The 12,456-nt window shown below is 49.2% G+C and overlaps 1 protein-coding gene across 2 annotated transcripts in view; it reads right to left on the bottom strand.

Moving 5' to 3' along the window:
* Positions 1-808: 808 nt before the first annotated feature.
* The window catches only part of LOC106750657 (fasciclin-1), a 116,199-nt gene continuing 104,551 nt past the window's right edge, over positions 809-12,456 (bottom strand). For both annotated transcript variants that reach the window (XM_014631153.1, XM_014631152.1), the window contains 3 exons: positions 12,090-12,231; positions 11,556-11,600; positions 809-6,846 (listed from right to left, as the gene is read on the bottom strand). In XM_014631153.1, the coding sequence (XP_014486639.1) occupies positions 6,656-6,846; positions 11,556-11,600; positions 12,090-12,231 (378 nt within the window). In that variant the 3' untranslated portion in view covers positions 809-6,655. The remainder of the gene's footprint in view (positions 6,847-11,555; positions 11,601-12,089; positions 12,232-12,456) is intronic.

Below are 12,456 nucleotides of genomic sequence, written 5' to 3'. Positions count from 1 at the left end.
GGTTGTGTGCGTGTGTTTGTGTGTGTGGCTGTGTACAGGAAACTCGCGTGATGCGAAACGTCGGTGTGCCGATGGGTGCCGGGGGCGCTCGTCATTTTCGCACAGCGTCACATGAGCGAGATAGAAAAATGCGCAGGTTTGCGGCGAGAGTAACGCGGCGACGGTTTTTCGGTGAACGATACAGCGAGGACCGCGACGTCGGAGAAATGGCGTCGGTCATTACGAGAGCCGCGATGACGTCGCGTTTGTCGGCGGTGGCTTCCTCCCTCTCTCTCTCTCTCTCTCTCTTTTTTCTTTTTTTTGTAATTTTTCCTTTTTCTTTCTTTTTTTTCTTAACAATGACGCTCTCAACGGAACGATCTTTAAGATTGGAATGTGCGCACGGGGGTGATGGTGAACCGGGGATTATTTTGATCTTGAATCGGCGCCGCCGAAGGAACTGAACACCCGTGGATCCACGTGGACGTCTCCCGGAAAAGTGAACTTCGCGCTCGTGATTTCAACACCGGGAGTTTCTCGGACCTGACGGTCGATTTTGCGAGATCGGGGTCTCCGGTTATTCAGATATCCGGCGGATGTTCCGCTACTCGTTTACCCGAGGAGATTACAACTGCTAATTCTATACATTCGCGTAATCGTACGATTTAATTAATTTACTCGTGGCTAAACTTAGCTGTATCTGTTCGCCGTAGCTTCGCTCGCGAATTGGAAACGGAAATCATAAATGCACTTTCCTGCAATATTCTCCCCCTTCTTCCCCTTTCTTCTTAGAGACTGTTTTCTTTGGATTCTCTCTTCTTTTTCTCTCTCTCTCTCTCTCTCTCTCTCTCTATTCTACTCTGTCGGCGAGACCAATCGACTACCAACCGCGGAATTCAGACAAGACGGAGAACTAAAATTTTCAGTGTGAAAGCATTAATACGTTCTCCCACGCCGTGTTTCTTTTTTTCGGCGACTTGAAAATATGGACACTTCTTCCTTCGCGTGTGAATTTACAGCAAAGTCGACGGACGTTCGTCCGTAAATCTATTCCGATTCCAGCCCCAAAAAATGCGAGCTCGTCGGAGGGTTGGTAGTCGATTTCTCTTTTTCTCCCCCTCACTCATCTTCTCAACGATTTACGGCCTTTCCCGCAACGTTAGTTATAACAACAACACCGGCGGCATTTTCGTCCCATACGACGTCTACCTACGAACGCGAAAATTTAAGTCTCGCGTGGCAGTCCGTTCAAACACCGACTCGAACATCCCCCTCGACTTCACGACAGCCCCGAACGCCAGGCTCTCTCTCTTTCTCTCTTTTTTTTTTTTCAAGCCGTCGGCCGGCTGCCGAGCAAGCTGAACATTAAGACACATCTACACGGAGAAATAGAGTTTTGCTATTATTATTTTATTACTTTATTTTTCTTTTTTTTTTTGGTTCATCTAACGAGCAAACAGTGTTAATTAGAGTTTATGTATATTTTATATAGGTAATAATTGTAATAATAATAATTAATAATAATAATAATAATTCGTAATATCAATTCTCATCCCAACAACAAGTTTATCATCTGATACTATTTATTTTTGTCTCTCTTTTCTCCCCTTATCTCTCTTTCTTCCTCCCTCTTACTCTTTTACTCCCCTTCGTCCCCTTCTCGTTCCACGTGCTTCTACTCGGCTCGTTCTTCCCCCCGATCGATACTTTCTTCCTCATTAATATATCTCTGTTTATTATATATATATTTATATATATATATATCTTTTATTTATTTGTTTTATATATATGTATAGACTGATATCAACACACGTATAACATCGACATTTTTCCGCTCCCGTTTCTCTTCCTTTCTCACTTCTTTTCTCCTCCTTTCGTTAGATCGGCTATTGTGGAGAAAGTTGCGGCTGTTTCGACGCGGCGCCCGTTAATCACAAACTCTCTGTTTTTTCTCCTTTTCTGGGTGCGAACTGGCGCGAACACGAGTACCGGACCGTGTCGCAAAACTTAACGACGATCCGATCAGTCAATTGTCCCTTGCGTCCCCTCTTTACCTCTTCACTCCTTGTTTTTTTCACTTGGGTTTCGGCGTTTAATCAGTTGAACGTGAACCATCATGCTCTCTATTATGCGTCTCTCGCGCCGCATACACCTTCGACTCGTCCTCGGGAAGGACACGAAATTTCGAGGTTTTCTATTTTTTCACTGCTCCCCTTCGAGGCCCGAACGCGTTCTATTATGTTGAGTGTCCGTTTTGTTTTTCCCTCCTCCTCGTCTCTATGTTCTCCCTTTTCCTCCCCCTGTCTTCCAACCTTAACCCCTTCGCTGCGAAAAGGACACGGGACTCCGTTCGCGAGAGAGAACGCGAAACTGATTTCGCCTTAGCGAGGAAGTCTATAATTGAGAAGATCCGCGCCCGTTTGTTCTTTAATATTCAATATTCTTTAATATTCAATTTCTCGCGGGACAAGCTCGCACGGAGAACACTCGCTGAGGCGGAAGCTCGGCCAATCGATGAACTCGATGAACAAAGTCCCGCTCTCTTCTGGTCTCCGGATCGAGTCGGGGCCTCGCGTGTCTCAAAATTCGAGCGAGTCCGACGAACGATCGTCGCGAGTCAAAAATGTGTATTGCGAAAGTAAATGTTTGCGCACGGAGAAAAATAATTGCACTGTCGCGGCGGAACCATCGTTGCCGCTGCATATTTTGTTGCGACAGCGATGGAATTCATGTTACGGTATAACCAAATCAGCGAATTGCTCGTAATTAGAACAAGAAAACAGTTTCGTCGCCGAGACGGAAAAGTTTTGCCGAGTGAATTCGTGTCCCTTGGGACGCGCGTTAATTTGCTATTGGAACAAAATAGCGCTTTCTTGCATTCGCTGATTCGTACGTGCGGTAAAATAATTTGTAGATTCAGCAAAATGTATCCAGCGAATCAGTACTCTTAACATATCGTTTCGCTGTCCAGATTAGTAACTAACGGATATATCACCGCGCGACGGCACAAAATTTGCCAGCAAATTATTTCTCTCCGTATGTCCAAAATTCTCAAAAACGTCCACTTACCTTCCTCTTTCCTTTCCTTTCTCTGTTCCTCCGACGAAACGAGAACTTCAGTTAGACGAGACCGGTCTTCGAGCAGCGAAGGGGTTAACTCCGATCTAGACATCTCGTTCGATTTATCGCGTCTAACGGGGTTTACCGGTTTTCTGTCGGTCAAATTTTTTGAAATCTACTTTCTTTCTCTTTCGATACGGTTCACGCGTGTCCTCGCGCGCTACGTGCTTGTCACGCATACAGCTAAGGGCTCTCTCTCTCTCTCTCTCTCTCTCTCTCTCTCTCTCTCTCTCTCTCTCTCTCTCTCTCTCTCCTTTTAATGGTGAAGTTCGCTATGTGCGACGGACATTGGGTGCACGTGTATAATATAAACACAGTGAGAGCGCGGGCTGGAGGGAAAATAAAGTTCATCGTGATATAGTTATTACGATAGAGAGAACGCGACAGCCTACGCCGAAAGTAGATATGGTCACGGAATGTTCTCCCGTCTCTCTCGAAAATTAAAGGGCGAATCGGCGAGAACGCAACGGGGGAAACTGCGTTCTCTCGGCGGTTCGCGGGGCGGACGTCACCCGGAACCACCACCGGAATTCGTTCGATAATCTTCGATCGTGTGTATGTATTTGTATGCTTCTTTTCTTCGCTTCCTCTCCCACTCGTTTCCAGCCGTCTTAATTCTACCCTTAACGGAATTACGGGAGTGATCTAATTCCTCTTAACGAGAATTAAGACGCGTCTCCGTGCGGCGAACTCGTTTTCTCCTTTTTACCTCCCCTTTCTCTCTCTCTCTTTTCCATTCTTTCTTTCCTGTCCACGTAGCGCCGAGCGCCTTGTTGTTGTCGCTATACGGCCTTTCTTCTCGACAGAATGGATTCCCGTCGATTCCTCTCTCTTAAGGAGTTCCCGAGAAAGCTGGAAAACGCGAAACGCGCGAGAGGGGGTACCTTCGATTACGAATTTACAGGAGGAGGTATGAAGAAATCTAAAAAAAGCCCGACGTCTTTCTCTCTTTTTCACTCTCTTTTTAACTTTCTTGCGCACTTCTCTCCCTCTCTCTCTCTCTCTCTCTCTCTCTCTCTCTCTCTCCCACACCATTCATTATTCAAGGTACCTCCGTGCTTGCGTGCTCTCTCAAGTTCGGGTAACCCCTTAATGCACCTGTGTTTTTTTTTTCCGGGGATCGCTGTTTCCGAAGTAGAGCCCTCCCTTCCACTGCCTCGCCCTCTGATAATAATAATCGTACAAAAACTCGTTTTTTTATTTCGCAAGCTCGTTCGGCCCGCGATGCGCGTGGCAGTGTATTCTCGGTAAGTAGTATACGTAGTGTATATATACGATATGATACATAGCAGTGTTCGTCGGGGCCATCCACGAGCGACCGTTAACCCTTCTCCCGCGGCGACGGATGGGTCTTCGAAGGGAACGACGACATTGTTGGCCGGGAAAGGGTGAGAATCCGCGCTCGCAGCGAGATGCACCGAGATGACATCGAGGTGTCGCGTGCGTCTGTCTGTCCGTTTGCTTGTCCGTGTGGTCCTTCGGTGCCGATACTATTTCGCCAACGGCTGCCGACGATCGATAGCGCGCCGCCGCCGTCGCTAATAGCGCGACAATTAATCCTTTAAGACCGGGAGTGGTACGCGATGGAGAAACAATGCCGTTTGAGGCTTTATTCCGAACACGGAGGGACGAACCGTATCTGTGTGTTTGTGTCCGGGTGTGTCGTTGCGGTTTAAAACAGCGTAAAACAGCGCGCGGAATGCAAATTCGAGGAGAGACTCGGCGGGTTCGGCTTTTCGGATTCAGGTACTTTTCCGCGGAGCTTCGCGGGTCACTCTGATGATTGCGTCCTTCTATGCGTTCGCAAAGGGCCGACGAGGGGGTAAAAACGCGCTTGTGAGGAAAGTAACGCCGATCGTGGTCGAAGTAATTATCGTCGAAGGACGAAATCCGGTCTCAAAGCGTTAAACCGAGGAACGTCGGAGGAAGCTCGGGAGCTCCAACGAGCCCGTGTGTGCTCTTGCCCGGGGAATCAACGGACCGAGTGATCTGTGGATCCTGGAGGATTTGGGATAGGAGGACACACGTCTCGCGAGGATCCAAGCAGCCGGGAACTCGCGAGTTTCCGCGGACGAAAAGATCCCTCGTCGTTGAAGGGCTAGAAGTTACATTCGAAGCTTGTTCGAATTTCTGAACCTTCGACACATTATGTTGTTTCGAATAATGAAATTTTGAAGCGCGAAAATCCGAACATTCGGATGTTTCAATATTCAAAATTCCACTAACTGGAAAGTACGCGTGTTCGCTTCGTGTGGGTGTAGTAAGTAGTATTTACTGTCCTAAAGAAATTTTTTCTCGCATTGTGTTATGTCGTTACACATCATGACGAAGTTTGCATTTTATTTTACAATAAAGTTAATGAGATTTGTTGTTTATTACTTGTGCTCTCTTCGTTCACTTTGTTTTCAACTGGACAAGTACAAATCTCAGAAACGAACGAAAGATACTTACCCAATAACGTATATCCCATCTTAGAGCGTCTTAATATTAACCCGGTTAAACTGATACTCTATAATTGCACGGCATCTTGCCGCACTCTCCGAAATCAGTCCCATTAACAGCTTCGATATTTCGAATCTTCGATCAGAGTTCGAAACTTCGAAAATGTCGGATAGTTCTAGCCCTACTTTATACGCTCGCGACAGGCGGCAGTACGAGTTCGCGGCGGGCTCCGCGAAAGAACCGAGCAGAGTCGCTCGTAAGCGAGGCGCGCTCGTCCCGCGGCGTAATTACCGAGCAGCCGTGAGCGCGGGGGATCCGCGGATTACGAAGGTGGCGAGAATCGAATTCAGCTCTTCGATCTGAGGCCCGGACGATGACGGCTCCCTCGGCAGATCGCGACGCGATCGGCAAATGACTCCGCCTCGCGCTCGTCGCCGCCCTTCGTCGAAGCGGGTGTACCTCGAAATCTCCCATTCTGCCCTCTCCTGTCCTTCCTTCCGGTCGAGAAATTTCTTTAGATTACTCGATACGTTAACCGTTTCATTTGCTACGATTAACGCTCCTAACTCGCAAAATTGTCCCGCTATGTGTGAATGTGTGCGTGTGTGTGTGTGTGTATGTTCGTTTGTCTGCGTCCACGGACGATTACTCAATAAATAATAGGCTATCCTGGCTGTCTGAGGCCGTGCGATCGTGAAGTGCTCGGTCGTCCTCCCGTCGGTGAGAGCTTCCTTCGTGCGATCGGCCGACGTGGCCGGTCTCCGTTCCCCTCCTCGCACGCTCTCTCACGTCCGTCGAGAGAGCGAGTAGAGGTCGCGTCCACGCGGACGGATCCGCGGATCCTCGGGCCTTCGTGTCTCCGCGTTGTTCTCGGTGGCTCGAATCTTTGGTTTCTCGGCTGCCCGGGATCCTCGGATCCTCGCGATTGTCGTTCTCTACTCCCCCCTGCCCCCCGATCACTGCGTAACGAGCGTCCTGCCGCGCGGGACGATCGACCAGGCCTACTCGCCGAAGCGTCGCCGCGGTGTCGCTGCTGCTGGTCGCGCGAGGACGATCGGAGACGGCCCCAAGGAAATCCCTATGGATGCACCTGTGCGAGACGCGCGATCGGGTTTTACAGGTGCCACTTGGCTATCAGTATCATGATTAGATGGGGGGCGAGGGTGGCGAGCGACGCGCCGCCCGTCACCCGTACGTCGCTGTCCTTGAGGAACACCTTATCCATCACGTGGATGATGCCGTTGGTGCACTCGACGTCCGGACGGAAGACTCGGATCCATTCGCCCTGCCACTCCACGCTGTAGCCTGCAACGAGAGATTGACGATGACGTAAACCGAGCCGGGACGCGATCGCGAGCAATGGGGCTGGCACGTAAGATGCGCGGTGAGAGAATGTAAGTGAAAGCGCAATGCGATGCAAAATGCAAAGCTAGGTCGATCCGTGAAGCGGTGGGGGGCCGCATCGAGAACTCCTCGACGACGACGACAGCGGCGGGACGTGTTATCGAGTGACGATCGAGTCGAGATGAGATTTCCGGGGCTGTATTAATAGTTGTTGCTTCAAACTTGTCTCATGCTCGGTATTAATATAATCTCTCGTATTAATAATCTTTATTTGAAACTCGTCTCAAGTAGGATACTCAGATTTCAGCTTAAGCTTCAGTATTAATGTCTGTTATTTCATTAATTAACTAATTAATGGTTAATCTGGCTGGCTCACAAGATGCGAATGACAACTATTAATACGGTACGAGAATCAGCGGCGATTCGGGGACCGATTTGTCCTATCGACGCGCGGGCACAGCTTGATTTTCGCAATGAGTGTCTGATAAGCGAAAAATATTTGCAAAGCAAACGCACCGGACGCCTACTTTACCTAATTATTTTTTATTTATTATTATTATTATCAACAGAATCAACAGAATCAAACCTTGTGCCTGGTGTCGACAAAATGCGATGTCCCTATTATTCTCTATTACTCTTACAACTTAAACCGACTCAATGGTCTTGTGAATAAATCACTGTTTACGTGGCTAAGGAAATTAACTGTTTGACGAAAAGCGTAGATACACAGAAATAAGTGAATATTTCTCTTTGCAACTTTCAAATACAAGAGGGCATTTTTATTCTTATACGTGCATACGTGAAATTTCGAATAGCCATGTTCGACGATCAAGATGACAAGTGTCCCCTTCAGACCATCGGTACCTTTATCGTATTCCACCGTCCCTACGTCTCGACGACAATAATCCGTTACTCCCCCGCGACACCGCTGTTTACATTTCACAAATATCCTCCCCCGGAATAACGAAAGGTATACCGAAGTTTATTCTCTCCTCGTTCGCGATCCTCCCCGAGTTTCCCCCTCGCGGGATCGCGAAACACGGCGGATTGTTAAATCGCCGAGTCGAAAAACGCTTCGGAAATTCGCGCTCACAGGCGAGCGAGCGAGCGGCCGGACGGGCAACAATTAGCGCCGGGGGTAATCAAGGAATTTGCATTTAAATGGTGGTCCAAAGGTGCATAATAAATCGCGCTGCGGTTCCGGCCCCGTAATGGCGCGCGTGTGCATGTTCGGTTCCGGTTTTCGGGTCGGCAGCCAAGATCCTTCGTCACACCGCGGAGAAAGAAAGAGACGCGTTTTCACGGCCGGTCGATGTTTTGTAATCCGCTTCTCGAGATCGCGTTGGATCCGGAAATTCGTCGCGGTGCGTCAGGACGCGCCGAGACGCGACACGAGAGTTTACGGAGGTGCGTCGCGTCCGCTCGAGAATTTCCATCCCGAAGCCTTTTCCGCGCGGAAAATCGGGGAAAGGGGAGTGAAACGACGATTTGCTCTTTTCCTTTTAAGTCAATAACAAACAACGAGCCGATGTCTGACTCATTCGAGATTTTTAATGATAAAAACGAGGGAAAATCGAAACCTTAAGATCATTATCTTTCCCTCTGCGTGCAATACAGCGCGTCCTTCCACCGAGCTCTCGACGAGACGGCAGTCAAATGCCGCGCGAGCTGTCACGTTTTCCGCGAGGATCACCGTTGACCTCCCGATAATTCGCAATTAACGTCCGCACGGTTATTAACGCGTCGCGAGCGTCGTTTCTTTCTCGAGATCCGAGTGGCCGGGGACGCGACTGCCCGCGCGATCGTATCGCGCCAATGAAGTAATTAGTATCGACCTATGCGAGGCGAATTATTATCGCTTTAATGCTAATACGGCAACGAGCAGTTGGCTTCCGCCGGCTTACAGAAGGATTAACGTACAGAGCGCAACCAGAGATTAACATCTCTGTGTAAGCGTAATGGCCATCGTCCCCAGGCCCCTTTTCCTCCTCCTGTAACAGTTAGCCGGAATCACGGAAGGAATATACTCGAATTTCCTTCGCCGCCGTCGTCGTCGTCGTCTTTCTCCCGGGCGCGTTAAGCGCCTCTCTTCCGCGAAAGAAACGGCGCAGCGAAGGAGGGTCGCGCGAATTCTTATTCTATACGCAACGCGCGCGAAAGAGAGAGCGAGAGGGTGCGAAGGGTTCGTGCATTTATGCACGGTCTCGGTCGTAAACAATAGACGGTAACCGCAAACGAGTGGCTCCTCGTTTTACCCGCGACAAAGGTAATGATATCCTATTGCCGTTGTTGTTGCGATTAATTTACGCGCAACAATGAACGTTCTGCTCGTCGTAATTAATTCCGCCGTGCACAATGAGTATTGTTGCCCTCGCCGCAATTAATACGCTTTTGTTTCTCGCGTACCGCGCGCGCTTCGCTTCTCATCGCTGCTCTTCCCCCCCTCTCGCTCTCTCTCTCTCTCATTCCCTCTCTATCGCACTCTCTGTCATATATTCATTCGTTTATTTTCCCTCTCTTCCTCCCTTTTTTCCCCCGTTCGCCCTTCCTTCAACGACTCGATCCGATCGGGAGAATCGCCGCACGCAACGCGATTCGCCCCGGCGGGGTTGAGAATCCCGGCTCTAATTGGTCGTGAAGCTCGGCACGGTCTTGGTTTCGCGAGCCATCCATTGTGCGCGATGCCTCCAGTATTATTTAACGGCGAGTTCGATCGCGCTGCCGTGAGGCAGAGGCTCTCAAACGAGAGCCTCGAAGCGATATGCGACGTGTCGACGAGACGGGAAGCGGGCTCGCCGATCACGTGACTCGCGGTTTCCCGCGGTTTGAGAACGCGTCTGCGCGTCTCTCGTATATAAGTATATAAATGTACATATCTATGTAGACTGCGATGCAATAAAATCTCAAATAATACAAAATAATTAGACGAAGCGTCGACGGCTCACAAGTCGCTAATCTCAGTGCGAACGAGTCTTTCCTCTTTCTCATTGTTTCCTTTTCTTTTTCGCGCGCCGAGCGAAGTTGGTCTCGCGGGAAGAACGTCGGCGGCCCCGCTAACGCCGCTCCCGGATCCCGTATTCTCGCAGATCCTTCGTATACGTAAGCGTAAGCGTGGAAGCGCAACAAGCCTGGCGTACGATCACACATGGTATACGTAATAATAATAATACGTAACGCGGTAACACAGTACAAGCATACAGAAAATAAATGAGAATCGTTGCACGAAGCCGGCGTCCGAGGATCTGGAGACTCCCGGGATCCGGCGGACTCGGGGCACGGGGATCTGCTCGCGCGAGTCCGACGAGAGAGATCTCGAAAACGCGAGTGACAAGTAGCCGTACTTTCGCTCGAAGCGACAGTGGGAATACCGCCGCTCGAAATCGCAAGAGTGAATGTTTCATTCGAGCTTAGAGTGGATTCTGACTCCGCACGAGCGAATGTTTCAATCAACTGTGAAGTGAATAGTGACAGCGGAGGTACAGTCGATGTCACGTGTGCGCTGTGCCATTTTCTAAATCGAGAATTATCATTTTCAGTCTTATACTAGATGTCTGACGCAAACCGCCTCATCTGTCATATATATATATTTGTAGTTTGGATTAATGTGAACGAAAAAAGTCTTTTACCATTTTGCAAGTAATCACGCCAATTTTTTTGGCCATTTTCAATAATTAATAACTCAAAATTTTGCGCGGTTATTTGCAAAATGGTGGAGGACTTTTTTATTTACTTTGACCTTAACTACAAATATGTAACGAATAAGACGGTTTGCATCAGATATCTTGTATACGTATAAAAGTCAAAATCGTTATAGATCGAGCCATTACTTATCTTATTATTATAATTAGAGTTAATAGTGTGATTTTCCAACTTACGATTACACGGCTGAAAATCTTGTAATTTTCTGTCTAAGAAATAGTACAGTATACGTGACGCCGGCCGTACATCAAATTCACTCTTCAACTTTGGATGAAAATATTCACTCGACAATCCAGCGTGGAGAAATCACTCTACACGAGTGAAAAGTCACTCGAATTCAAGCGACTCGATGGCCACTCTGCTTTTCGAGCGAGATTTCTCCCCGAGAAATTTAGACAGCAAGAAGTCTGCGAATTCTCTATTTAATTGACAGCGTTTTCGTCACACGCGAGCGTTTCAATGTCGCTGTAATAATTCTCAGGAGAGAGCAGAGACGCGAAAACTGAAATCACTGATTGATCCACGGCTCTTTGCAAACTTCCGATCGGGAGAAGTATTGATGACCAATGAGAGCTACCGCAGAGAGTTCGATCGTCAAACGCGAGCAAATAATCGGCCATAAAATGGAAAACTCTCGAGTGAAATCTGAACCCGCTGAACATTTCCATGTCGCGTAGTGTGCGAAGTAATTTCAAGCACGCTCGGACACTCCCCCGGGGTGGTCGGGCGATTTCGCGGATCCCGGATGATCCATGGACCCGGAGACGATCGGGGACGAACTTCGCCGGCGCGGGTAATATATACGCTCATTCCCTAGCGCACACGAGGACGTGTACGCGCGAGCGTGGTGCATATAAAGGGTGCACTCCTTCACACTCATATAGTGCTGGCTCGTACAAAGTGAAAAGCACTCGTGTGTGTGTGTGTGCGACGTCGCACGTGGGCGACGTTCAAACACTTAACTCACTCACCGAATTGCATTTCTGGACGGATTGCGTTTTCGTCGTACTTCTCATCTACATGTAATCAGACAGCACCAGGTTTGAAAGTGTCGGCGACAAGCGGGGGACGTAACAGTCGGGACGAGAGAAGGATAAGGCGGAGGTGGGAGCGGGAGGAGACGGAAGGGTGGTTCCGCGCCTCGGGAACGATCGCGAGCGCGTCGCGAAGGCAGACGCGCACACAGTTAAGGCTACCGATAGTTGACGGTTTAAGCGAGTGTCTCGAGCGGGTCGCAAACGTGCCTCCGCGGAGAAACTTTCCGGTTCCCCTGCTGTGCGCGCCTTGAATTAACACGTCTGATTTACACTTGAGCGCGATCTTCGCGCAGCCGCCGCGCGCGCGTTACACGACGGACGGAAAATTCGCGGGACTACCACTTCGCTGTGATATTAAGATGTCTGTGCGGTGGAGAAGCCGGTACGGTGTGTGTGTGTGTGTGTGTGTATACTTGTGTGGGAGTGTCAGTGTTTGCGTGGCAATGTACTCGAAACGAGTCTACTCACTTTCGCCGTGCTCCTTGACGCGGAGTCTCAGAGTGTCCCTGGCCGCCGGCAGGGAGATGGTGTCGTTGCTCATCTCCTTCAACTTCGACATCGTATACGCCTGATCCGCTATCACGAGGTGTCGCTCCAGGATCTGCTTCGTCTGCGAAGCGGACCGTGCATTTTTATCGTTAGACTCAAAGCCCGAGAGGCTTCTCCAAATCGGCTCTTCGCGAGTCGTCGGGAAACAAGATCATGCGCGCGAACCTCACTTGGGCGTGTTTGAATTGAATTTGCTGTGTTTCGACACTCCGATGAGCCCGAGAATAGAAGACGGAAGATTCCGGGGATGTATTTTAAGATTCGACACAAATGTGAAACGGGGGGG

The sequence above is a fragment of the Dinoponera quadriceps genome, unplaced genomic scaffold (genome assembly GCF_001313825.1).
Source record: "Dinoponera quadriceps isolate SergipeBrazil2010 unplaced genomic scaffold, ASM131382v1 scaffold5593, whole genome shotgun sequence".
In the NCBI taxonomy this organism is placed as follows: Eukaryota; Metazoa; Arthropoda; class Insecta; order Hymenoptera; family Formicidae; genus Dinoponera; species Dinoponera quadriceps.
The sequence above is the reverse complement of the archived record's forward strand: the minus strand, read 5'-3'. Positions and strand labels throughout refer to the sequence as shown.